This window comes from Lepidochelys olivacea (genome assembly GCF_965140295.1).
Source record: "Lepidochelys olivacea isolate rLepOli2 genome assembly, chromosome: 3".
Taxonomy (NCBI): domain Eukaryota; kingdom Metazoa; phylum Chordata; order Testudines; family Cheloniidae; genus Lepidochelys; species Lepidochelys olivacea.
Genome location: NC_140413.1, coordinates 159,491,554 through 159,517,156, shown reverse-complemented (window position 1 = coordinate 159,517,156; position 25,603 = coordinate 159,491,554). Strand labels below are relative to the sequence as shown.

Genomic DNA, 25,603 nt, shown 5'->3' with positions numbered 1-25,603 from the left:
GAGTTAGAGTAAAAACCTTGAAATACAAGTCATGATACAGGTATTGGGTTCCAACCATACGGTCAAACATTATACAAAACACAACATCTTATCTATACCGAACTGTATGGCATGTGCCTGCTCTGGCCTGTGAGCATCTTCAAAGAGATTGCATCTATTTGTACAGCGCTGAACACCTTGTTAGCTAGCGCTCAATATTAGGATATACCAAGACTGCTATGGCACATTTTGCAGGCAGTTTTGTCTATACTACAGACTAATAGTTTGCTTTTGGAGGACAGGTACAAGGAAGAAGGCATGTTTTAGTTTTGTAAACCTGCTCTCTCTGTTTTATGTACACATGTGACAAATTTTACAATGCTTAAAGCGAGTAATTTTGCACTAAAGCTCACAAATGGCCACTTCCTGTAGACTAAAGCAAAAGGGAGATTCAGGCAGAAAAATGCATTGAGAGAACATTATAGTATTGTGAGATGCATAAAAATGCAAGGAAATGCAAAGGTGAAGTATCCTCCCTACCTAGAGCTCCAAATTTAAGGTAAGAAAGACTGCTGACAGTGCTCTTTAGGTGAACTTCACTATAGTCAAAATATTTAAAAGCTGAAATAATTTATATTTGAAGCTAAATGTTGAATTTCCATACTTTCTGAAGTTTGGATTTTTTTTTTTAACTGAAACATTTTTAATAGTGGAAGATTTGCTCAATTTTAGCTGCATCCTAATTCTAATGCATAACCTTTAGAATTTAAAAAAATAATGTTCAGCTACAGGAGTTCAACACACAGCCCCCTTCATGTGTGTTTGCTCTCACATCAATTCATTTGGATGTACTCTGTTTTGAGATCCTGCCCGTATCTGGTGATGCCTGTCCCTAAGCAGCGGGAAACCCTGCCTACTGAAGAAGTGCTTCCTCTAGCTCCATTTGTAAAAATCATAGCCCAGCTGACAGCCCCAGGACGAACAAATGAAGAAGGGGCTCACCAGTCAGCCATCCCCAGAAGAGCATAGGGAGAGCAGGAGGAGTCAGAAGTTTATCCAAAAACTAAACCTGGTTCAAAGGGGTTATATAGTGGGACACCAGATGTCAAATCAGGCTTACGCCACTGAATTTAACTTTCTGTTAATTACAGGCAGTCTAGCGTCTTAAATAATCATTGGCAAATTAGAAAATGGAAGTCAGTTGCCAAAACACATGCACAAATTTTTAATAGCAAGCACTTTAGTTTCAGGATCTTACCACATGGTAGGGACCAAGCCAGAGCCATGATAATATCACCTAGATAGTTAGGATGACGAACCAAGCCCCACCAGCCTGTGACTAGAAGACTTTTTCCAGCTGCAGTGGGAATACATTTCAAGTCTGCGTACAGAAAGTAGGATATAAAATAACGTTTAAAATGCATGTAAAGAGTACATAATTGAGAGATATTGTATGGACAGTAGTAAAAAATTGAACATTAAGTTAGCCAAAAGATACTTACGAGCCAATTTGGGATCGTTTGGATTCCTCCGAAATGCATTTTTCTGTGAGTTTGCACCACGGAAAATGTAATACCCAAAGACTAAAATAAAGAAAATAATTATTTTCATTTCATAATTGCAATAGGTTTCAGTAAACTTTTCTATCATCAAAATATCCTCTTGTGCAATCAGAAGATTATTTCATTAGGCACATAGTTATAATTACCCAGCTCTCAAGAATCACTCACTAATGGAACTGAAATATTATAAAGAAAACTTGGGTATCAAATATTAATATGTTTCATATTGTATCTGAAGACATATATATAAGTATACGATTTTGGAGAATCTTTACCAAGAACTTTGCCTTTTTACAAGTTTTATTTTTAAACATGATGCCGGGTTTTACATTTCTATTAAATAACCCACAAGAGCAACTGTGTATTCCTCAGCAATACACCTATTTTGGGAAAATACATGCCCAATATACCACTGCAAGTAGATGTACATCCAAAAGGCCACAACATTTCATGGTTGCCTCCTTTTTTATTACTCTCCTCATATATACTACTACAGTCTTACCATGTTTAATTGCCCACTCTCCCCAGAATCTCCCACAATTCTGATATTTATGGACTATTCCCCTCTTGTCTGCAGTTCAAACTGTTGCCTAGATTGTGCTAGCCACACCCCTTTTTCCAGCCTGCTGCCAGATCTTCTGCCTCCACAGAAGCAAAGTGACAGTTCAGTGTAATGAAGGTTGAAGAAGCCGAAAGACTGTGGCTTATCATGGCTGCCTGCAAGCCAAATCCTGTTGCCCGGCCCTGCATGCGTGATCTCACACACCAAACCGGCAGGCCCTCAATATAAGAGGCAAAATGCAACCTTGTAGCGAAAGCACACGTGCTAGGTAATAGTAACAGCTTGGTTCAGCGTGAAGGAGCCTACCCATTGTTCTCTAAAATATGTCTTCTTAAATACTACTCTCCCTTTTTTCCTCCCGCAACTGCAAATGTTTCAATGCTCCCCCATCATCTCCGTCCCAGAGGCTAGCGCAGATAAGAAGGCGAAAAAAAACGCACTCGCGATGAAATGTTCTCTGAGCTCATGCAGTATTCCCGCACTGAAAGAGCTCAGCAGAATGCATGGAGGCAAACAATATCAGAGTCCAGGAAAACAGAAAATGAACACAAGGACAGGAGGGACGAGCGAGATGAGAGGTGGCGGGAGCAAGATGAGAGATGGCAGGATGCAATGCTGAGGCTACTGGGGGATCAAACCGATACCTCCAGCATCTGGTGGAGCTGCAGGAAAGGCAGCAGGAGCACAGACCAACACTGCAGCCCCTGTGTAACCATCTGCCCTCCTCCTCAAGTTCCATAGCTTCCACACCCAGACGCCCAAGAACGCGGGGAGGAGGCCCCCTCTGGGCACCCAACCACTCCACCCCAGAGGACTGCCCAAGCAACAGAAGGCTGGCATTCAATAAGTTTTGAAGTGCAGTGTGGTCTTGTCCTTCCCTCCTCCACCACCCCACCTGGTGCTTCCCTCCTCCCCCAACCCTTCCGGGCTACCTTGGCAGTTATCTCCCTATTTGTGTGATGAATTAATAAAGAATGCATGACTTTGAAACAGTTACTTCATTGCCTCTGCAAGCAGTGATCGCTATCTTTGTCCATCCTCCTCACAAAGGTACCGGGGGAAAACCCTGGAACCAAAGATTGGGTGGAAAATCGAAAGGTGGGTCCACCACCTTTAAGAGCCCACTATGACAACAAACAAATATGCCTACATCCATTTCTGAATCTAGGAAGCAGAATTTCCCAGTTCTTAGAAGTATGATTTCTATCAACTACAGACAGCGGGTAAGAGAGGCAGTTACTTCTTCAAACTAAAGGCTCCACCCCATCCCTTGTTCATCCAAACCCCCATCAAACACAAGTTGGTGTTAAAAACTCACATTTTCTGGCCATAGAAGCAATAGAAAAAGTTCCCTCAGAAGAAAGATTCTTAAAGACTATACTTCATTGTTCAGAAGCGCACCGGAGGGGACTGTAGGTGTCCCAGAGCTATCCTGGATCTCAAGCAGCTCAACCAAGTGGATGAAGAAGATTCTGGATTGAGATCCTAGCGTCAACAGTAGCATCCCTGTCTCAAGGGGACTTCCTTGTTTCTGTGGATCTAGCAGACGTGTATCTCCACATTCCCATATGACCATGCCACCACAGACTGCTGAGATTTGCATACCAGATCCAAACGCTTCTAATTTTTTAGCCTTTCATCCACCCCCTGGGTCTTTACCAAGATGCTGGTGGTAGTAATAACCAGGCTCCAGTCTCAGGGCTTTCACATGTCCTTATCCCTTCCTAGATGACATCTTGATCAGAGCTCTGATCCAAGCAGCAGCACATAGTCCAACAATCCAGACACTAGATCTGCTTCGAGCACATGGATTTGTGTTAAACACCAAGAAGAGCTTCTTGATTCCCTCCCTTCACAAAGACAGTTTACCTGGGAGTGGAAAGATTTCTCTGGCAAAAGGTCTACCCATCACTAGACAGATTTGACTGGATCCAAAACTTGATTTACCTGTTAGTAAAGTGTGCAGGCTAACCATAGCTCAACGTCTATAGTTACTGGTCCTCCCCGTTTTATGTATAGGAATCACCCAATGAAGAAGGTGCTTATCAGGTGCCTCCAGGCCTCTGCCCTGAAAGTATGGACCCACTCACCACAATGCATGCAAAATCAGGCACTGGTTCTGAACCAGGTGCTGAACTCTCTAAGATGGTGGACTATCCCATTCAACAGTGGTTCCCAACCACAGGTATGCGTACTTCTGGGGATATGCAAAGGTCTTCCAGGGGGTACATCAACTCATCTACCTATTTGCCTAATTTTACAACAGCCCACATTAGGTGACTAAGTCCCCCTTGTGAATCTAACACAAGTCTATTCTTTGCAGTAATTGCTAGCCAAAAAATATCCCCTCTTAAGCAACTCATTGGTTGCCCAGAATATGTTCAGGTTTTTTTAGTGTATGTAAACCTATAATACTTAATATGCCTGCTCAAGAACTATTGTAATGGGGGCCTCACAATTTTTAACTTATGGTGGGGAACTGAGACAGAGATTAAATGACTTGCCCAAGGCCACATAGGAAGTCTGTAGCAGAGAAGGGAAATGAACTCCGGCCCTCCTACGTGCCCTATCCACAGGACCATCCTTCCTCTCTCAGCTAAGGAAATAAAGCATATTTTTGTAACTGTAAAAAATTTTCATGACTTACTATTCAGAATAATAATTGCAGAAGCAATAGGCCAAGAAATTTCACTAGGATGATTGACTAAATAGAAGGCTTGTAAACTGTAGACGAATGGAATCCATACCAAATCTCCAAATGCTAGCATGAACCCAAACCCATCGTGGGTAATGTCCATTGTAGTCAAGATAGCTTCCTAGAGAAATCAGGAAGGAAATTTACAATACATAAAAAAAAAAACCATGAGTACATTAGTCTGTCACAATTTAACTAGATATGCAAGCAAAAGTTTAATATACACTGAAGGGAATGTTAGTTACCTCATTCCAAAGAGCATCCACCACATAGAGAAGTTGGAAACTATTAACCAGGATCATTGACAAAGATGGCTCATTACGATCCTGTACCTTCATCTCAGCCAACAGCATTGCCAGGTTAATAAAAACCTAAAAAAAGAGTCAGATTTCATTACAAATTTTGCACAAATTTAAAGGCACTTATTTCTACCATGTTATAGTTCATTTTTAAAAGCAGACGGTCTGGCAATTTAGACCCAAGATTTAGGTTACATTTATTTAAAAAAAACCTACAAATTTTACAAAAAGGTAACTCATTAGTAGCCATTGTTCAACAAAGTATAGCCTCTGCATAGTCACACTTTTAGAATGCTTAATACAAGCAATAAGAAAAGGAGGACTTGTGGCAACTTAGAGACTAACAAATTTATTTGAGCATAAGCTTTCGTGAGCTACAGCCAATGTGACAGAGCTGTAAAAACTGTTCTCATGAGATCTGTCATGACAGTTTTAATCATGTCTTCTAATACATAGCTGTTTTGCACATTTCCCCCTCTTTCAAACATATATTTCTTTACCACAATTAAAAGTTTTCATATTTAATAAGATCCAAGCAAGTGAAACAAACTGGTTAAAAGTACTCATACTCACCCAGCCAATTAAGCCTGGACGTAACTCACAGAAGTATTTGAGGTCAAAATTTCCAATGCGAGGGTTTAATTCACGTCCAATGAAAAAGTCATAAACAAAGTTCCCTGCAAACAAAATGCACATGCTTCCAGTAATGGCTTTCTGTCTGTTCCCCACCACCTTCCTCTGACACTTATAAAACAGCTATTACTTTATCTGTGGTTAAAAGTCGTGCTGTAATCCTAAAATGTGAATTAAAAAAAGCTATAATGGAATTTTCCGTGAGAGCCCTCATATGGTAAAAACATAAGCTAAGTCTGCCTAATAATTGCTTGAGGAAATTTTTCATCTTTTATTCCTCCTTGAAGTTTGCCTCTTTCATAAATTCTGCTGTCAGGAGCTTGTGAAACTTCATTTTCTGTGGTTTCAGAGTAGCAGCCGTGTTAGTCTGTATTCACAAAAAGAAAAGGAGGACTTGTGGCACCTTAGAGACTAACAAATTTATTTAAGCATAAGCTTTCGTGAGCTACAGCATCCGATGAAGTGAGCTGTAGCTCACAAAAGCTTATGCTCAAATAAATTGGTTAGTCTCTAAGGTGCCACAAGTACTCCTTTTCTTGTTTCATTTTCTGTGACACAGTGACATCACAACCCCCATGTGCAAGTTACATACTAACTAATCTTAGTTGCTCCTACTCTGAAGTTCCCACCCCACCCCTCACTCTGTGCTGGACAGCAGCAATGTACCTTCAGCCAAGTACATGTAGCAGTTTTAATCAAGAAAATGAAACAATACATAAGTGAATAAAGTGTGACTAATTTTTTTTTGGTGTGTGTGTGGGGGGGTGGAAGTGGGAGAAGAGATAATAGTATATGCATATGCTAGAAGGCAGAATTCTTGTTAACTTTTGAAGATGGACAAGAAGGACAGAAATGGCTCAGCTGGCAGATAGAATACCATTTTTAAAAAGTCACCTTTTGAACATTAGAACTATACTTTTAGAAGCACAATTATTGAGACAATTTCTCATATTCCTTCTTGTTCACTCCTAAGCACCAGCAAAAAGCCAGTAAGCTCAAGTTTTCAATAATTTTCTTGTTTCACTCATTCATTTTATCCGATAACTCCCCTTGTTAGTCATCATACTGCTATTCCATTAGAAGCAACACTGTCAGTTTAATGTCGTGTTATATACACACATTTCTGCAGTTAACCAGCAAGGTCTGAAGTCCTATCCCCCCCCCCATCCTGTTACAAGTAAAAGACAAAATTACTACTGTCATAACTGTATGTTTAGGAAAAAAATCTACTTTTATTTGTACATTTGGTAAATTTGTGCATAGTCAATCTTTTCCCCCAATTTATCACTGACCCTACAAAAACCTGGTGCATATGCTTAACTTTGCATAAATGAGTAGAACCACCACTGGAGCCAAACTATCCTTCCAAAAACTAAGTTAAACTACTAGATTTAAAAAAGGATGCAGCCAAGTAAAAAAACAAACAACAACAAAACAGAGTTAAAATAATACATTGAAATTCTCCTCTACCCCTACTTCCCACTGCCAATGTTTCTAGTTTTTCAGTCAATCATTTTCTCCCTGCTCCTCCCCACAAGCTGTTGTTGGAAAGCTTTCAACAAACAAGGGAAAGTGTAAAAGTGACTATACAGAAGACTACCAAATGCTGAAAACTGAAAAAGAAAAATAATTTTCCTCTCATCTCTAAGGACAAGGCTACATAAAATACTTCAAATAATGCTTCTGAGTTCATTATGCAAAAAAAGGCAACTAAATTTGAGGTGCTATGCAGCATCTGTATCTTTATTAAAAAACATTCAACTTGCAATATAAATATGAGAACAGTAAAACATATAATGATTAGCCAGACCATTATGGCAATTATCCTAAAGTGTACTTAAGATTTGACTTAGCAAAGACTTGTTCATACAATGAAAGTGTAATAAAACAGAAGGGAGAAAAGGTTTGAAATATTACTCACACACTTACCAGAATTTCCACCAGGTGACAGTTCTTCCTTAGGTGCTTTCAGGGACCGGGCATAGAGATAAATGCTCAACAACACAGAAAAAATTGCAGCAGAGACTGCAAACTGCAGGAAATGGTCATATAAATAATGAAGCTCAATTTCAAAATATAAAGAATTTCCAACAGCGGCAGCAGTCAGAACAAAAGCATAAAATCCTTTAAAAAAGACAAACAAACAAAAGTTACAAATAAGCCAAGTCAAAAGACATAACTTTTAGTATAGCAGTCATTCATTACATTTGTGCATGATTTTGTGAAGTTTTGAAAAATAAAATTTAAAGATACCTACAATGACATAAAGAAAAGGAGGACTTGTGGCACCTTAGAGACTAACCAATTTATTTGAGCATGAGCTTTCGTGAGCTACAGCTCGAAAGCTCATGCTCAAATAAATTGGTTAGTTTCTAAGGTGCCACAAGTACTCCTTTTCTTTTTGCGAATAGACTAACACAGCTGTTACTCTAAAACCTACAATGACATAATTATCTAATTTTTTAATCATGTGTATAGATGTGCCCCAGTTCAGCTAAGCATTTAGCAGAATCAGGGCTTCCATGTACAGGAGGGGTGGCCAACCTGAGCCTGAGAAGGAGCCAGAATTTACCAGTGTACATTGCCAAAGAGCCACAGTAATACGTCAGCAGCCCACACATCAGCTCCTGCCCCAGCGCCTCCCGCCCACCAGCAGCCCCGACAATCAGTGCCTCGCTCTCCCTCCCCGCAACTCCCAATCAGCTGTTTTGTGGCGTGCAGGAGGCTCGTGGGTGAGGAGAGATCGCGAGGTCATAGCAGGCTCAGAGGAGGGGCGGAAGAGGTGGAGTGGGGGCAGGGCCTGTGGCAGAGGCAGGGGTTGAGCAGTGAACACTTCCTGGCACACTGGAAAGTTGGCGCCTGTAGCTCCAGCCCCCAAGTTGGTGCCTTTACTAGGAGCCGCATATTAACTTCTGAAGAGCCGCATGTGGCTCCGGAGCCACAGGTTGGCCACCCCTGATGTATAGGCATAGCAACATGCATGTAACAGGCCAAGCAGAGGTCATGCTGGCTGGGAGAAGAAAAGATTTTTTAGGAGTTTTCAGCCACAGTCTCCTCTGGTTGAAGGTCCATACCCACAACTGATCAAGCCAGTGTGCAGTTTAGAACTGACCCTGGATTCCAGGTTTATGCTAAGCTCTCAACATAGCAATGTCTATGAGCAATGAATTCTACCACCTCCAGCTGGCTAGGGTCGCATAATGACTTGGTTTTCAGCAACACACAACAGGACTACAGCAATACAGTCTACCTGGCCTACAGTTAATACAAAATGCAGCAGCCCCCTCCCTCAGCAGCATAGGTTTGATGTGCTTGAGGGCAACCTATCTATTCACTTCACTGGCTCACCATAGAATATTGCATCAAGTTCAAGACTTCAGTACTTTTCTTCAAGACAAGTAATAATCTGGGCCTGGATTATCAAACAGGTCACCTAAAGCTCCAGGACAAGGACCACCATCTACAGCTATGATCCTCTGGCAACATATCCACCACAGGGCTAAAAGTTCAGTTGTGTAGGAGATAAAAGTCTTTTGGGAGATCCAGGAATGTGCTCTCCCACGGAAACTAAACTAAACCAAACCACAGGCTTTGCTGCTTTCCATCCCACATGCGCACACATACCTCTTCAATCTAAACTTCATAATAAAAAGCACACAGATCATCACACACACACACACTTACGCTTGAATGTCTTTTTTTTTTTTTATTATTATTTTCCACTAGGGAAAAATAAAAACAAAAAGATAAGCACCACAGAACAGATGCTAGTTACATGCAGTGTTGTTGTAGCCATGTCAGTCCTAGCATATGTAGCCATGTCGATCCCAAGATATTTGATATTTTTTATATATATATAAAAATAGCCTGGGATCGACATGGTTACAACACTAGTTGACATTTACTAGACCTGTCTCAACTTCTTAAAGCAGTACTAAAAGGTGCTCAATACATGATGATGGTGTAGTGTAAGAACCTGAACAGAAAAGGTAGAGGTTTGGACATCAGTGTTGTTTTTTCAACAGTAAGAAAAACTTTCTTTCGTGAGCAACTGTCTTATTGCAGTGTGTTGTGTTGCTCAGCACAAGAGGATCTTCTGAACACTACTCTATAGGTGTTAAGGGGACAGAGCGCTGAAGCATACAGAGCTGCCCAGCAGAAACATGGGAGGGTCCTTTTGAAGCACATCTTGTCCTTGGAGGGACAGGGGATGTGAAAGCATTGAGAGTTAGGTTAAGAGATCCTATAGGATGAACTGCTTATTTGAAGTGGAAAGGTGAGAGCAAGAACTTGAGCTCTAAACATTGCATGCCAGGTAAGAAAGCAGGCAGGAACAGACTTGTTACCTGAAGCCCAAGATAGAGGGGAGCCAGAGTCCTTTGTCTGCTGCAACTGCCACAGGCCTTGGTGTAAGAGTCATAGCTGGACTTGGGGGTGGTAGGACCCTGTGATCATTCACTCTGCTGGATAAGTTTGAATAATGGAAGGGAAACCTTTGGTCCAGAAAGAGTAAATAGTGCACAGAATACCTACTCTCCATATGTATTTTTGTATGGCTATTCTATTTTCAAAGTTTTGCTCTATTATTGTCCGAGCTTGTGAGGGCATGCACTCAACTCGATAACATTTCTCTATCTCTTTAAACACATTAACTTTTGAATGCCAAATTGAGTTAATTCTAAAATATCAGGGAATATTCTGGGCATCAGTAGCCAGAACCTTATTGATTTAGGGAAAATTGGAAAACCAAGAGCGGGGGAAAAGGGAAGACACACCTCTATCCTCTGTTTAACAGACCAACTGCTTCAAGCACCTGTGCAATTATCTGTAGATCAAATAACTGGTTGATAGCACTCAATAATGCTTTCCAGCACAATACTGCTAATTCAGCTATGCCCATCTTCCCAACAGAGTTTAATGTATGACACCCTGAATAACTTCCCTCCAGACAGAAAAATTACAAATAAGAATGATGGAAGGACAGAGGGCATGCATACAGCCCCAGCATGAGGGGAGATTAAGGGACTCTGGTATGGGGGAGTAATGGAGCAAACAGAACCTCTGGGCCAGGAGACTGGCAGTCTCCCTGGCATATGGCAGAGTGGGGAATGGACAACACACAGCCCCCAGCGTTAAGGAAGGGGTAAGGAAGGGCATTGTAGGGAGTTATAGGGAGCACGTAAGGAGTGCCTGAAATGGAAGGGTATAGATGGGTGGCACACAGGGATCTTGTGGGGGGAATGGAGGGAAGCAATGAGCCCGACTGTGTCATGTGCATATCCTCCAAAAGCTGCAAACTGCACAACTCCATAGTATTTATGAAGGGATCACCATGAGAAGTTACTTGAGCTACAAACTGCTCAATATACTGAGCATCTTGGAGTTATCGGAACAAAAAAAACAAACACACACACCAAATTTTGTTTCTATGGACAAGGACAGATGCACCAAAACAGTAGGTCTCCATAGCTATGCAATTACTTAGCAGCCTCCGAAGTAAGCTAGGAAGTATAACAGACCAAGAAAGACAGGAGATAACATAGCCTTTCCTGTTTTTAGTTACATTAGGAGTGATTTTAAGGAAAATGTGAGCATGGACATGGAATCACCAAAGGTAATAATACAAACTGACTTGAGTTAGCCCAATGATCACTTTATTCATGTTGCACAGCTACAGAAGACCTTGGAGAATGTGTGCCCCCAACAAGCCAACATACAAAAGCAACACCACAAAGCAAAAAACATTCACAAAACATCTAACTTTTCCCCACTGTTACTACACAATGTGCATTTTAATTAACCTGTGGCACTGAGTTAATTAAAACTGAGTGTCACAGATTAGACAAATTTCAAAGGAGACTATTGAACACACTTACCATTTATTCTGTATTGTAGTCTTCTTCCATTCAAAAGTGGCATTCCTTCTACAACCTTAGAAGAGAAAGGATGAAAGACTAGTTGATTTTTTTTAAAAACTTGATTCAAATAATTTCATTTGCCAACATGACAGAAGTTCAGTCATGACAGTCAACTAGAGGCATGCCATCAACTTGAAAATCTTACTCCTTTCTAAAATTTTTGTACCTTCTGTAATAACTAGCAACAGCTGATATCATTCAAAAATGAAAGCTAGCAAGTCTATTCTCTCCATCACTTAATTAGTTTACAGAAAGCATTGTCAAATGCAAAGTATAATGTCAGGTTCCCTTCAGTTAGCTTCCCATTTATTTTGTATTTTCCCACACAGAGCAGGGAGGGTCATTTAAAAAAGGGAAAATAAAATAAGAAAATGTGGTTTACAAGGGGAGTCAGGAGCAGGTTCAATACCTGAAACGACTTTTCAATCTTTTTTTTTTTTTTTTTAAATAGAGACAAGGTAGGTGAGGTAATTATCTTTTACTGGACCAACTTCTGTTCATGGAGGAGACAAACTTTTGAGCTACACAGAACTTTTCTTCAGGTCTGGGGAAGGTAACCAGAGACAGATTAAAGCATACTTAAGGGTTCACACACACAACCACAGAAATGTTGGGTGGGAAAGGACTGCAAGAAGTCATCAAGTCCCGCGCACACCACTGAGGCAACACTAAAGACTAAGTAAACCTAAAACATCTTTGACAGGTGTTGGTCCAAACAGTTTTTAAAAGCCTCTAAATGATGGGGATTCCACAAGTTCCCTTGGAAGCCTATTCCAGCACTTAACTACCCTTATAGTTAGGAAGTTTTTCCTAATATCTAACCTAAATCTTCCACTGCTGCAGATTAAGATGATTATTTCTTATCCTACCTTCAGTGGCCATGGAGAACAATTGATTACTGTCCTCTTTATAACAGCCCATAATATATTTGAAGACTTACCAGGTCAACATCTCAGTCTTTTCTCATGACTAAACATGCCCAGTTTTTTTTAACCTTTCCTTATAGGTCAGGTTTTCCAAACTTTTAATCATTTTTGTTGATCTCTTCTGGAGTCTCTCCAATTTGTCCACATTTTTCCTAAAGTGTGGCACCCAGAATTGGACACAGTGCTCCAGGTGAGGTCTCACCAGTGCTGAATAGTGGGATAATTACCTCCTATGGCTAATATATAACACTACTGTTAATCTACCCCAGAATATTTGCCTTTTTTGCAACTGCATCATATATTCAATTTGTGATCCACTATATCCCCCAAATCCCTTTTCAGATGTACACGTCTACCCCTTTATAATGCGACTCAATATAACGCGGGTTCGCATACAAAGCGGTAACGCTCCGACACGCTGCTCTGAGCAGCGTGTTAAGGGGGCCGGGCTGGAGGGGTTGGATAAGGGGCAGAGAGTCTTGGGGGTGGTCAGGGGCTTTCCCCCCCCACGGTCTGGGAGGAAGGAGCTGGGGGGGGGAGGGGGAAGGGTCCACTTTTGGATGCCCTGCAGTCCCAGAGTGGCCCAAGGGATTAGCGGGGGGCTGGGAGCAGACCGCTTCGCTTCCCTCACCCCAGCCATGTCGCTCGGGGGAGGAGGCTTGGGGGAAGGATCCCCCCCCGCACTCACCGGCAGCGGGGGAAGTAGAGCAGCCCAGCCCCAGCCTGCTCTACTCTGCCAGCTCCCAGTTGTGGCACTCCTGTTCCCACAACAGGTGAGTGCGGGACTTTTCCCCAACCCCCACCCCAGCAACACGGCTGGGATTGGGGCAAGGAAAGCGGAGTAGGCTGGGGCCGCATCGCTCCACTTCCTGCTGCCAGTGAGTGCAGAGGCTGTCCTTTCCCCAACCTCCCCGCACTCACCGGCGGCGGGAAGCGGAGCGCCGCGACTGGGAGGTGGTGGAGTGGAGCAGACTGGGGCCACGTTACTCCACTGCCTGCGAGCACCTGTCAGGGGGCGGGTGTCGCTGGAGGGGGCGGTCAGGGAACAAGGAATTGGGAGGGCCAAAGCAAGTTTGATATAACGCGGTCTCACCTATAACGCAGTGAGATTTTTTTTTTGTCTCCCGAGGACTGCATTACATCGGGGTAGAGGTGTACTACCACGTAACCAATTATTCCCCATTTTGTAGTGATACAATATTTTTCCTTCCGAAATGAAGTACTTTACATTTGTCTCTAGTGAATTTCATCTTGTTCATTTCAAACCAATTCTCCAATTTGTCGAGGTCCTTTTGAATTCTAAGCCTGTCCTCCCAAGTGCTGCAATCCTTCCTGGTGCGGTGTCATCTGAAGATTGTATAAGCATACTCTACACTCCATTATACATGTCATTAATGAAAATATTGACTAGAACTGGACCCAGGACTGACCCATGTGGAACCCCACTAGATATGCCCTTCCAGTTTGGCAGCGAATCATTGATAAATCCTTTTTGAGTACTTGTGGCACCTTAGAGACTAACCAATTTATTTGAGCATAAGCTTTCGTGAGCTACAGCTCACAGACTAACACGGCTGTTACTCTGAAACCTGTCCTTTCTGAGTATGGTCTTTCAACCACTTGTGCACCCAACCTTAGTGCAATTTCATCAAGACCTCATTTCCCTAGTTTGCTTATGAGAATTACATGGGACTGTGTCAAAAGCCTTACTAAAAATCAAGATGTATCATGTCTCTACTTCTCCCCTCAACCCTGCCATCCATTAGGCCACTAACCGTGTTAAAGAAAAAAATTAAGTTGGCTTGGCATGATTTGTTCTTGACAAATTTATGTTGGCTATTCCTTATAACCATATTATACTCTAGGTACTTACAAAATTGATTTTTTGATAATTTGTTCCAGTATTTTTTCAGATATCAAACTTAGGTTGACTGGTCTATAATTTCCTGGGTCCTCTTTGTTGCCCCTCTGCAGGCCTCTGGGACATCATGTGATCCCGGGGAGTTCTCAAAGATGATGACTAATGGTTCCAAGATTGCTTCAGTTAGTTCCTCAAGTACTCTAAAATGAATTTCATCAGGCCCTGCTGACTTGAATATATCTAACTTCTCTAATTATTCTTTAACGTGTGCTTTCCCTTTTTTTGGCTTGTATTCCTTCCCTCTTGTTAATATTAATTCTGTTGAGTATCTGGTCACCATTAAAGTTTTTAGTGAGGACTGAAGCAAAACAGGCATTAAATACCTCAGCCATCTTGATATCAGTTATTAGCAATCCTTCCCCACTAAGTAATGGGCCTATACTTTCATTTGTTTTTCCCCTTGCTCCTAATGTATTTAAAGAACTTCTTACTGCCTTTTATGACCCTTGCTAGGTGTAATTCATTTTGTGCCTCAGTCCTTCTGACTTTGTTCCTATTGTTTGTACTATTGTGTATAATGCTTGTGCTATTCTTTGTACTCCTTAGCAATTTGTCCATGTTTCCACTTTTGTAAGACTTTTTTGATTTTTAGGTAATTGAAGAGCTCCTGATGAAGCCATACTGGCCTCTTACTATTCTCCCTATCTTTCCTTCACATTGGGATAGTTTAGAGTTGTACCTTTAATATTGTCTTCTTGAGAAAGAGCCGACAATACTAAAATCCTATTTCCCTTAGTTTTTCTTCCCATGAAACCTTACCTACCAGTTCTCTAAGTTTGTTAAAGTCTGCTTTTTGAAGTCCATTGTTCCTCTCCTGCTCTCACACCTTCCTTTCTATAGGATCATGAAATTCATCATTTCATGATCACTTTTACCCAAAATGCCTTCCACCTTCAGATTTGCTACCAATTTCTCCCTGTTGGTCAGAATCAAGTCTAAAACTGTTGTCCCCCTAGTTACTTCCTACACTTTCTGAAACAAAAATTTATCCCCAACATATTCCAAATACTTATTAGAAATTATGTTTTGCCGTTTTACTTTTCAGACAAATTTCTGGGTAGTTAAAGTCTACAATTACTACCAGGTCTTGTTTTGCATATTTCTGTTGTTCAAGAAATGCTTCATCCCATCCACCTACTCATCCTGATTTGATGGTCTATGGTAGACCCCTGCCACGACATCACCCTACAGCACATGCTATAGGCCACTTAAAATGAAATGCACAATTAAAAGTTAGCAGGCAGTAAGGTGCATAACGAATTGTAATGAGCCATAAAAGCACTCTCTCTGTTTAGTCTACATTTTTAGTGTCTAGCAGAGTTATAATTTTAAGTTCCCACTCATCTTTTGAAGGTGTTATGCAAGTTTCCTTTGAGGATAAGGACTGAGAGGTCAGATATGGAATTAACGCTTTTTGAAGCGTCCACCCCAGGTAACATGATGTTTTTGTCTTTTATTATCTTTCTATGTCAGTTCATTCGAGACTATAGTGATTGTCTGGTTTCACCCACATAGTTGTTTGGGGCATTTGATGCACTGGATGTGACAGACATGTGTAGGACCCATAAATCTTGAAAGGTGTGTTGTGGTGGGTGTTGATCATTGTAGCAATGCAGGCATGTCTGCAGGTTTTGCACCTGTTGTTCTGACAGGGTCTGGTGCTGTTTTGAGTTGGTGTGTCCTAGTCTGTGGGGAGCTTGCTTCTGATGATGAGCTTAGTGAGGATAGGGGATTGTTTGAAGGCCAGAAGAGAGGTTTTTAATTTTTTTAATTGACTAGACCTCAAGTAGACCAAGTCCCTAAAAAGCATTCTTTCAAATATTATTTAGAGGGCAAGGAAAATTAACGGGAAGAGAAAGACAGAAATACAAACATTAGCTATGTTTATAAAAACTTTCAAGGAACTTCTATAAGCATGGGTGTCTGAAATCTCAGTGAAATTTATGTCTGAAGAAAGCGGGAGGTGGCAATTTTTACACAAGTGTTACAAAGTCAGAAGCTTCTGTTTCCCAGAGTAGAATCAATGAAGAGTCCAATGACCGATTTTAAACAGTCAAACTAAAGGATTGTCGACTTGTATAGAAATTGTCATTCCAAACTAGACCAACGGTTATCTACTTTTGTAGTCTTTCTTCCAGAAGTGGGCAATATCTGATTCTTCAGAGAAAGGGTAAAGAACAATATAATGTAGCTGTCCAATTGTGCATACATGTGTAGGAGTGGGATGGTTAGGAATGACTTCCTGAGCTTGCAACTTCCCAACAATGAAGCTTACATCTTGAAGTAAATACTCTCTTCTATTTGACGTAGTGGTGGAACCATATAGAAACTCAGTAACAGAAGCTGGTAAAAATGTATATGCTCAAAAGTTACCATATGTCATTCTTCTACGATTCTATCAGTGCATCAAGTCCATTTTACTACATGATCCCTAAATGATAAATGGTTACTGTATAGTGTATTGAGGGACTGGGATATATGACCAGAAATCAGACTTTTGGCAGCAAGGGTTTTCAAGGTGGCAGTTGTGTAATTTAAGCTTTCAACAAATCTGAAGTAATTATATTCCAATATAGTATTGATAAACAGATAGTTATTGGTTAATTAACAGTATTTCAAATAATGGAATCAAACCTTCTATCAACCCAGCCCACAAAACCCTCCAGAACACATTTACTTCTAGAAGTTTACCTTTCCAACTGGCAGTAAGGAAAACAGAGCTTGAAGAAAGAACCACAGAAGAAAGACACCAAACACTCTGGTCTCCCATAAACTATCAAATGCTGGCAAAGGAGGGAAGTTCATAACACTGGGGTCTTCCTGTTTGCACTTCAACAGCAAATAAAATACAGTGGCAGGCAGGAAAAATATCATGCAAAAGGCCCCTGTAAATAAAAACCACACAATAGTAAAAGAAACTTGGAAAATAAAAACATCCCATTAGAACAATTCTCAATCTGTAGATTAATAAACCCATACATTATTTCATACCAGGATAAACACTTATTTGATAAAACAAACAATTGCATGTAATGCTATCAAAGATTACCACCATGTGTTTACAATGGCTGTGTTAGCCACAAGTGAAAAAGTCATCCTAAATAAGTGCCAATTAAAAATAATAATAATAATAATAATACCACGCTACATAGTTTATTTGGTTTTAAAAAAGAGGATTTCTATAAACAAACCACGCACTCTAGAGTTACCTTAATACCAGAAAGAGAGTGGTAAAAGAAATTTTATAATGTAAAACCATATATAAATTATCTAAACTGGCATTTCTATAAATTGGTGTTGCTGTTTTAGAGCAAAACTTCCTCTCTAGAAACAGACTATTATAAACAAAGAATTCCATAACCTTAGATAATATAAATAAATTGCTTTTAAGACAGGAAAATCTTAAAACTGCCAACTCAACCAGTTGTGAAGCTGGACAGTGTAATTTTTTTTTTAATTCAAACTAGGTTCAATGTAATTAGATCAGCGTAATTTTAAGATCACTGTTTTCATCTAGACTCTTTAAGGAGAGCAGCTGAAGGTGCTCTGAAATTTAGAATATTAGATCCAGTGCCAGTGGAGACAGATTATCTTGCTTGCCCTGTGTGACTAATCAAAAGACAAAAAATAAAATAATAGAAAGGTAGGATTGGAGAGGACCTCAATAGGGCATCTAGTCCATAGATGAGGCAGGACTAAATATTATCTATAATATCCCTGACAGGTGTTGGCCTTACCGGTTTATAAATACCTCCAATGACAGAGATTCCACAACCTCCCTTGGTAATTCATTCTAATCCTTAACTACCTTTACAATTAGGACATTTGCCTAATGTCTAACCTAAGTCTCCTTGCTGCAGTTTATGCCCATTACTTCTTGTCCTGTCTTCAGTGGATAAGGAAAAAAAACTTATCCCCCCTCTTTTTATAACAACCCTTTTACATACTTGAAGAAAGTTATGTCCCCCCTCAACCTTCTTTTCTCCAGACTTAACTAACCCAATTTTTTGTGTCTTTCCTTGCAGGTCTTGTTCTCTAGACCTTTAAATATTTATGTTCCTCTCTTCTGGACTGCCTCTGAAGTGTGGTGCCCAGAACTGAACACAGTACTTCAGTGGAGGCCTTATCGCTGCGGAGTAGAATGGAAGAATTACTGCTCATGTTTTAGCCACAAGGTGCCACAAGTACTCCTTTTCTTTTTGCTCATGTTTTGCTTACAACACTCCTGCTAGTACATCGCACAATGATGTTTGCCTTTTTCCCCCCCCTCAACAGTATTACAGTGTTGACTCATATTAAGCTTGTGATCCACTATAACCCCCAGATTGTTTTCTACAGTACTCCTACCTACACAGTAATTTCCCATTTTGTATGTGCGAATGTGAGGGGGTGTGCCAACCCTGCACTAGCCCCGCAAGGGTTAACCATGCACTTTGGGGTCAGGAGCCCACGCCCCCACTGGGCATACTCCAGTTGGAAGCAGTATATAAAAGGTGGCAGCTTAGCTCAATCAGAGCTGACTGAGGAGAGCAGATGCATGCTCCTACCAGGGAGCTGCTAGAACTCCAGCCTGCAGAGCCTGAAGGCACTGAATCCACACCAAGACCCCAGTCAACCACAGAGAATGCAAGAGATGGAAGGCTGCTACCCCTGAAGGAACTACAGGATTCAGGACAAACGGTATGAAGTGGCCCAGGGAACATGTTTATTGAGCAAGGGACCTAAGCCTGAAGCCAGGACTACAGGTTCTGCAGGGCACTGGGTTGGGACCTAGTAGAGTAGGGTGGGCACAGGTCCCCATAGCCTAATACTAGGCCCCACAGCCCTGAGGCCAAGGGCAGCCCCATAGACTCTAGCTTCTAGCCCCAACCAAGGGAAGCTCCCTAATCTCTGTCTGCTAGGCCTCGCCACTCTTACTATGAGAAGCCACATTCACCAAAAGGGCGCGTTCTCCCCCAACAGTCTGAAATCCTGCTACAGCGCAATAGATTATTCCTTCCTAAGTGTAGTACTTTGCATTTGTCCTTCTTGAATTTCATCCTGTTTATTTTAGACCATTTCTCCAGTTTGTCAAGATAATTTTTAATTCTAACCCTGACCTCCAAAGCACTTCCAACCCCTCCTAGCTTGCTATCGTCCATATATTTTATAAGCGTTATTTTCTATGCTATTATCCAAATCATTTGAAAAGATATTGAATAGAACCAACCCAGGACAGATTCCTGCAGGATCCCACTCTATATGCCCTTCCAGCTTGACTGTGAACCATTGATAACTACTCTGAGCCCTGGGCTACATTGCGAGTTTAGGTCGGATTTAGCAGTTTAGATCGGTTTAGCCCTGCACCCGTCCACACTACGAAGCCATTTTTTCCTGACTTTAAGGGCTCTTAAAACCGGTTTCTGTACTCCTCCCCGATGAGTGGATTAGCACTGAAATCGACCTTGCTGGGTCCAATTTGGGGTAGTGTGGATGCAATTTGACGGTATTGGCCTCCGGGAGCTATCCCAGGGTGCTCTATTGTGACTGCTCTGGACAGCACTCTCAACTCAGATGCACTGGCCAGGTAGACAGGAAAAGCCCTGCAAACTTTTGAACTTCATTTCCTGTTTGGCCAGCGTGGCGAGCTGATCAGTACAGGTGACCATGCAGTCCCAAAATCGCAAAAGAGCTCCAGCATGGACCAAACAGGAGGTAGTGGATCTGATTGCTGTATGGGGAGACAAATCCGTGCTATCAGAACTCCGTTCGAAAAGACAAAATGCCAAAATATTTGAAAAAAAATCTCCAAGGGCATGAAAGACAGAGGCTATAACAGGGACCCGCAGCAGTGCCGTGTGAAACTTAAGGCGCTCAGGCAAGCCTACCAAAGAACCAGAGAGGCAAACGGCTGCTCGGGGTCAGAGCCCCAGACATGCCAGTTCTATGATGAGCTGCATGCAATTCTAAGGGGTGCCCCTACAACTACCCCAGCCCTGTGCGTTAACTCTGTCAATGGACTCTCACGCAACAGGGATGCGGATTTTGGGGGATGAGGAAGATGAGGAGGAGGCTGAAGCATAGCAAGCAAGCGGAGAAACCATTTTCCCCGACATCCAGGACCTGTTTCTCACCCTGGATCTAGTAACGTCCCAACCCACCGAAGGCGGGCTCCTGGACCTAGAAGGCAGAGAAGGGACCTCTAGTGAGTGTACCTTTGTAAATATAATACACGGTTTAAAAGCAAGCATGTTTAATGATTAATTTGCCCTGAAGACTTGGGATGCATTCGCGGCCGGTACAGCTACTGGAAAAGTCTGTTAACGGGTATGGGGATGGAGCGGAAATCCTCCAGGGACATCTCCATGAAGCTCTCCTGGATGTACTCCCAAAGCCTTTGCAAAAGGTTTCTGGCGAGGGCAGCCTTATTCCGTCCTCCATGGTAGGACACTTTACCACAGCAGACCAGCAGCACGTACTCTGGAATCATTGCATAACAAAGCATGGCACCGTATGGTCTCAGTGTTTGCTGGCATTCAAGCAACATCCGTTCTTTATCTCTCTGTGTTAGCCTCAGGAGAGTGATATCATTCATGGTCACCTGGAATCATGGGAATTTTATTAAGGGGACATTCAGAGGTGGCTGTTCCTGCTGGGCTGTTTGCCTGTGGCTGAAATCATCCCCACTGTTAGCCACGAGGTGGGGAAAGGGGTGAAGCGATCAACCCAGAGAATTGGGGGTGTGTGTGGGGAGGGGTGTTAGTTGGGTTTGTGCCGCATGTTGTGAAAGTAGAATGAATTATATTGAAATTATAATTCATTAAAGAAATGCTACTTGAAGGGTTTGTTGAAATATAGTTGTCAGGAAGAGAAACATTAAGGAGTGTCAGACAATGGGTCCTCAAACTAATTAACTTAGAGCTCCTACTGAGCTAGGAGATTGGTAAACGTTAGTATGCAAATAAGATATGTATATTTGTCAGTTTCTCCTTTCTTTTGTCTCTTATGTTAAATTGGCTTTGGCTTAGCTGTATAAATAAGTTATCTTGAGCCCCAGAGAGAGGCTCACATCTGGGTGCATTAGCAAAGCGCTTTGCTAATAAACAGAGTGGTCTGACAAATTATGTGAGTCCTGAATCTGACTTTGACAATTTGGAGGTTCCACTGAGATGGCAACAGCCTTCACTGGGGCCGTGTGACTCCTGACTGTTCTTAGGATGGCCATGGCAAGCCGGCACCTGGGCATTTGGCCTGAGCGGTCCTCCGCCAGAACAGAAGGGTGCATGACCACAGAGAAGTCTACGCCATCGAACCTGTTGGTTCCCACTCTGTTCTGGTAGGGATCCCGGGATCTGACATCAGGAATCTGGTCAAGTAATTATTTCTGTGTTTTGTCCGGACTGAGGACTGTCTTGTCTCTGTGTCTATCCGTCCTCCCTGTGGTGTGTTTAAGTCTGGGCGCCGTCTCCGTCCGGGGATCAGCTGACCAAAGGGTTCCTGTCCCCACAGTCTGAGTGACTGAAATCTGCACAATCGCAGCTCCACTGCATCTTGGGTAAAACCCTTGGTGTGAAAGCAAGGGCGATTGAGGCAGTAGCCTGTGGGCTCCTTTTGTGTGTTGCACCGGGCATCGCTCTGACGAACCCAACTTTCCTTCTTGTGTGATTGGTGTATAAAGTCCTCCTGTATGGGTAACCAGACGTCTAAGTCGGGACAGTTCCCTAAAGGAACGCCGGCTCAGTTTATGTATTTTAGGAAGAGTCCGGACTCCTGTAAATTTCTGGAAAAATGGTCTAGGCTAAGGGGGTCAGGTCGAGTGGCTACTACCACCACTACGCTTCTGTCCCCAGAAGCCTTTACCGCTATTCTGAGGGAAAATGGGCCCTTTTCCCACAGAAATGGTCTATAAGGGACTGCTGCAGGCAGCAGACAGAGAGAGAATCTGATCAAAATTGTTTGACTATTGGGTAATGTAATCAAAATCACTAAAGGATGTAAGGGGTTTCTACTGGAACTTAACTTGGCTGCTCCTGGTTGTGTCTAGTTGTACAAGATGGAAGTGTAATCGGGGTACAGTTGTGTAAAAGAGTAATCACAGTGCAAGGGATGTTAGGCAAAAGAGAAAAGTGTGTGTGTGTATAGTGCTAAAATCTGAAGCTGTGTCTCAGCTATTACCTGAGAATAAACTTATTGCTTGGTACAGCAGAGATACTATTGCAAACATGGTCTGTTGCACAAGAGGGGAAACTGAGGTATACCACCTCATGAATTTCATAAATGACCAGTGAGTGGGGTAATTCACTAGCCTGACTATAGAACAAAATAAAGTATAGCCTGGAGGTAATTCTTCTGTTTTTCCTGCAATTAGCAAGGAAATTTGTAAAAGAAAGTGGTATTATTATTAAGCAATAATCTGTCCCCACCAGGGGGGTGGAAATTGTTTCTTTTGTTTTTAGACTCTACAAGCAAGCTGGCGCCAGTGGAAGAATAACTCAGAACACTATGGATCTGTGTTTTGTGTTGTTTGTCTGTGGTGTTTGTCTTGTTGCTAGCATTGTTGTGTTTTAATGAACAGAAAACCTCATGACATGGGTGGGGGATGGCTTCAAAAGGCTGACCTGCGGGGGTGGGGAGATGTGTATGGGAATGCAAAAGGCTAACTCAGGAGAATCCCAAAATTCAGTGGCCACTGTTAGCATCTTGCAACAAAGACAGAGTAGACATCTTAAAAGACAAACTCAGCCAACCTAAAACTAAATTGGCAAAAGGAGAGGTTGATTGTTTCATGCAGTGGTGGGAAGAGGCAAATCATAGGTGGACAGAATCAAAACTTGCCTCTCAAAGATTCTGGCTTCTATCCCACCAGATGCAACTCATTTTACTGTTGTTGATTTGTGCTCTGCTTTCTTTTCTGTCCCGGTTCACCCTGACTCCCAGTTCCTGTTTGCCTTTTCTTACAAGGGGCAACAGTACACATGGACCACAATGCCCCAGGGGTATACTGAAAGCCCGTCACATTTTTCCCAAGCATTAGCCCGAGACCTTGCTGACCTTGTTTTCCCGTCCAGGTCCACACTAGTCCAATACATAGATGATCTAACTCCTCTGTTCCCCTTCATTGTCTGCCTCTGAAACTGACTCTTTAGTGCTCCTTACTGCCCTAGCAAATAAGGGTCACAAAGCTTCTCACTCTAAACTACAACTCTGTCAAGCTTCTGTCACATACCTTGGCTTTCTCCTCTCCCAGGGTTCCCGTGCACTTTCTCCCACCCGCTTCCAAGCTATCCTTAGCTTTCCCCGACCCCGCTCCCCACGCCAGGTCTGGAAGTTTTTCGGCATGGCTGGATTCCCCAGACAACGGATTCCCCAATATGCCTCCCTTGCAAAACCTCTCCAGGAACTCACTCGATTCTCTGTGCCTGACCCCATGCCGTGGCCCCCTGAGGCCAATTCTGCCTTTGTTTCCCTCAAACAGGGTTTGGCTTCTGCCCCTGCCTTAGGGCTGCCTATTCTAAGCCTTTTACCCTTTTCTGCCACGAACAATCTGGGTGTGCACTTGGAGTTCTCACTCAGATGCACGGAGAAAAGAACCGCCCAGTGGCTTATTTCTCTGCCACTTTAGACCCTGTTGCCCAAGGTTTACCCCCCTGCCTGCGTGCTGTGGCTGCTGCAGTGCGCCTCCTCGAAGTGTCTGATTCCCTTGTTCTCCGCTCTCCTCTTACCCTCCTGGTCCCTCACTGACCTCACCCTGCTCCAAGATTCTGCCCCAGAAACCGAGAAAGAATCCTGGGTTGCCCAAGGTTGCTCTCTACATCCCGCTTCCTTTTGGCGCTCGCCTACTGGCGCCTTTGTAGCCCCCTTTTCACTCTACCCATCTCTGGCCGCCCTGCTACACGGTGTTTTGCATGTTGGAAAGGAGGGGATGGTCTCTGCTGTAACAAAGACAGGATGGTACGCGCCCCCCCATTTTAGCTCTTTTGCAGCCCGCCACTGTGCAGCCTGTACCATTTGCCAAAGCCATAATATTGGTAAACCTGTAAAAGTGGCCCAGGGGTTCCGAGGCCTGCCTCAAGCACCGGTCTTGCACAAATGCCTAAGTGTCAACAATATGAATTTATATTGGTTATGGTATGTTTACTCTCTGGTTGGATTGAAGCCTTTCCTTGTCGCAAGGCTGACTCACTGTCTGTTGCCAAATGTTTGTTAAATCATATTATGCCTGCCAAGGGAATTCCTGCTACTCTGTCCAGTGATCGGGGTACACATTTTACCTGACAACTTGTTCAACACCTTGACCATATATTGCATATCAAACACCTGTTGCACTGTCCCTACCACCCACAGAGTGCAGGTACAGTTGAAAGACGAAATGGTGTACTTAAGAATAAGCTTGCTAAAATTTGTGACTCTACAGGATTAAGCTGGCCAGTAGCCTTACCATTAGCCCTTATGGTCATGAGATCCACTCCATCTCAAAGGCATAAATTAAGTCCCTTTGAAATTGTTATGGGATGCCCAATGCGAGCTATGACTACCATTACTCCCTTTCCAGATTTGAACTTGAGTCACAGTGCACTCCTTCAGTATTGCAAGGGACTAATGCAAGCTGTAAGTCACTTCCATTCACAGGTTCGAGTCGCCTGGCCCACGGAACCCAGCTCCGATGCTTGCCACAACCTCGAGCCAGGTGATTGGGTCTACGTACAGCGCCATCATCGAAAGCACGCCTTGGAGCCCCGGTGGAAGGGTCCTCATCAGGTACTGCTTACTACACAGATGGCTGTTAAACTATCTGGCATCGCAGCATGGATACATGCTTCACAGTGTAAGAAGGCACCATCCCCAGAGAACCAGTCACCACCTCAGGACAACGCAGAGTCAATTTTGACTCCAGAAGACGACGCAGAGGAACAGTCTGCAATACTTTACAATCTATGCTCTCATAAGGGTTGCCAGAAGCAGATGACGAACCGAAAAAAAAAAAAAGCAGTAGCGAGCCTAGCGCCTACTGCCTGGTGGGCGTAAAACCGTGACTGCGGTTCCCTCAGTTGAGGTTGTCAGAACCAGAAGAGCCTTGCCTCCAACATGTGCCTCTGCCTGTTCCTCGGCTGCTGGTATCTTACGGTCTG

General features: G+C 42.7%; 1 protein-coding gene across 2 annotated transcripts in view; it reads right to left on the bottom strand.

The window, feature by feature from the left end:
* Nucleotides 1-25,603, bottom strand: part of LBR (lamin B receptor) — a 47,260-nt gene that overhangs the window by 304 nt on the left and 21,353 nt on the right. For both annotated transcript variants that reach the window (XM_084624167.1, XM_084624166.1), the window contains exons 6-13: nt 17,187-17,380; nt 11,607-11,661; nt 7,660-7,854; nt 5,671-5,774; nt 5,044-5,169; nt 4,751-4,919; nt 1,482-1,562; nt 1,238-1,360 (exon numbers count right to left, since the gene is read on the bottom strand). In XM_084624167.1, the coding sequence (XP_084480293.1) occupies nt 1,238-1,360; nt 1,482-1,562; nt 4,751-4,919; nt 5,044-5,169; nt 5,671-5,774; nt 7,660-7,854; nt 11,607-11,661; nt 17,187-17,380 (1,047 nt within the window). The remainder of the gene's footprint in view (nt 1-1,237; nt 1,361-1,481; nt 1,563-4,750; nt 4,920-5,043; nt 5,170-5,670; nt 5,775-7,659; nt 7,855-11,606; nt 11,662-17,186; nt 17,381-25,603) is intronic.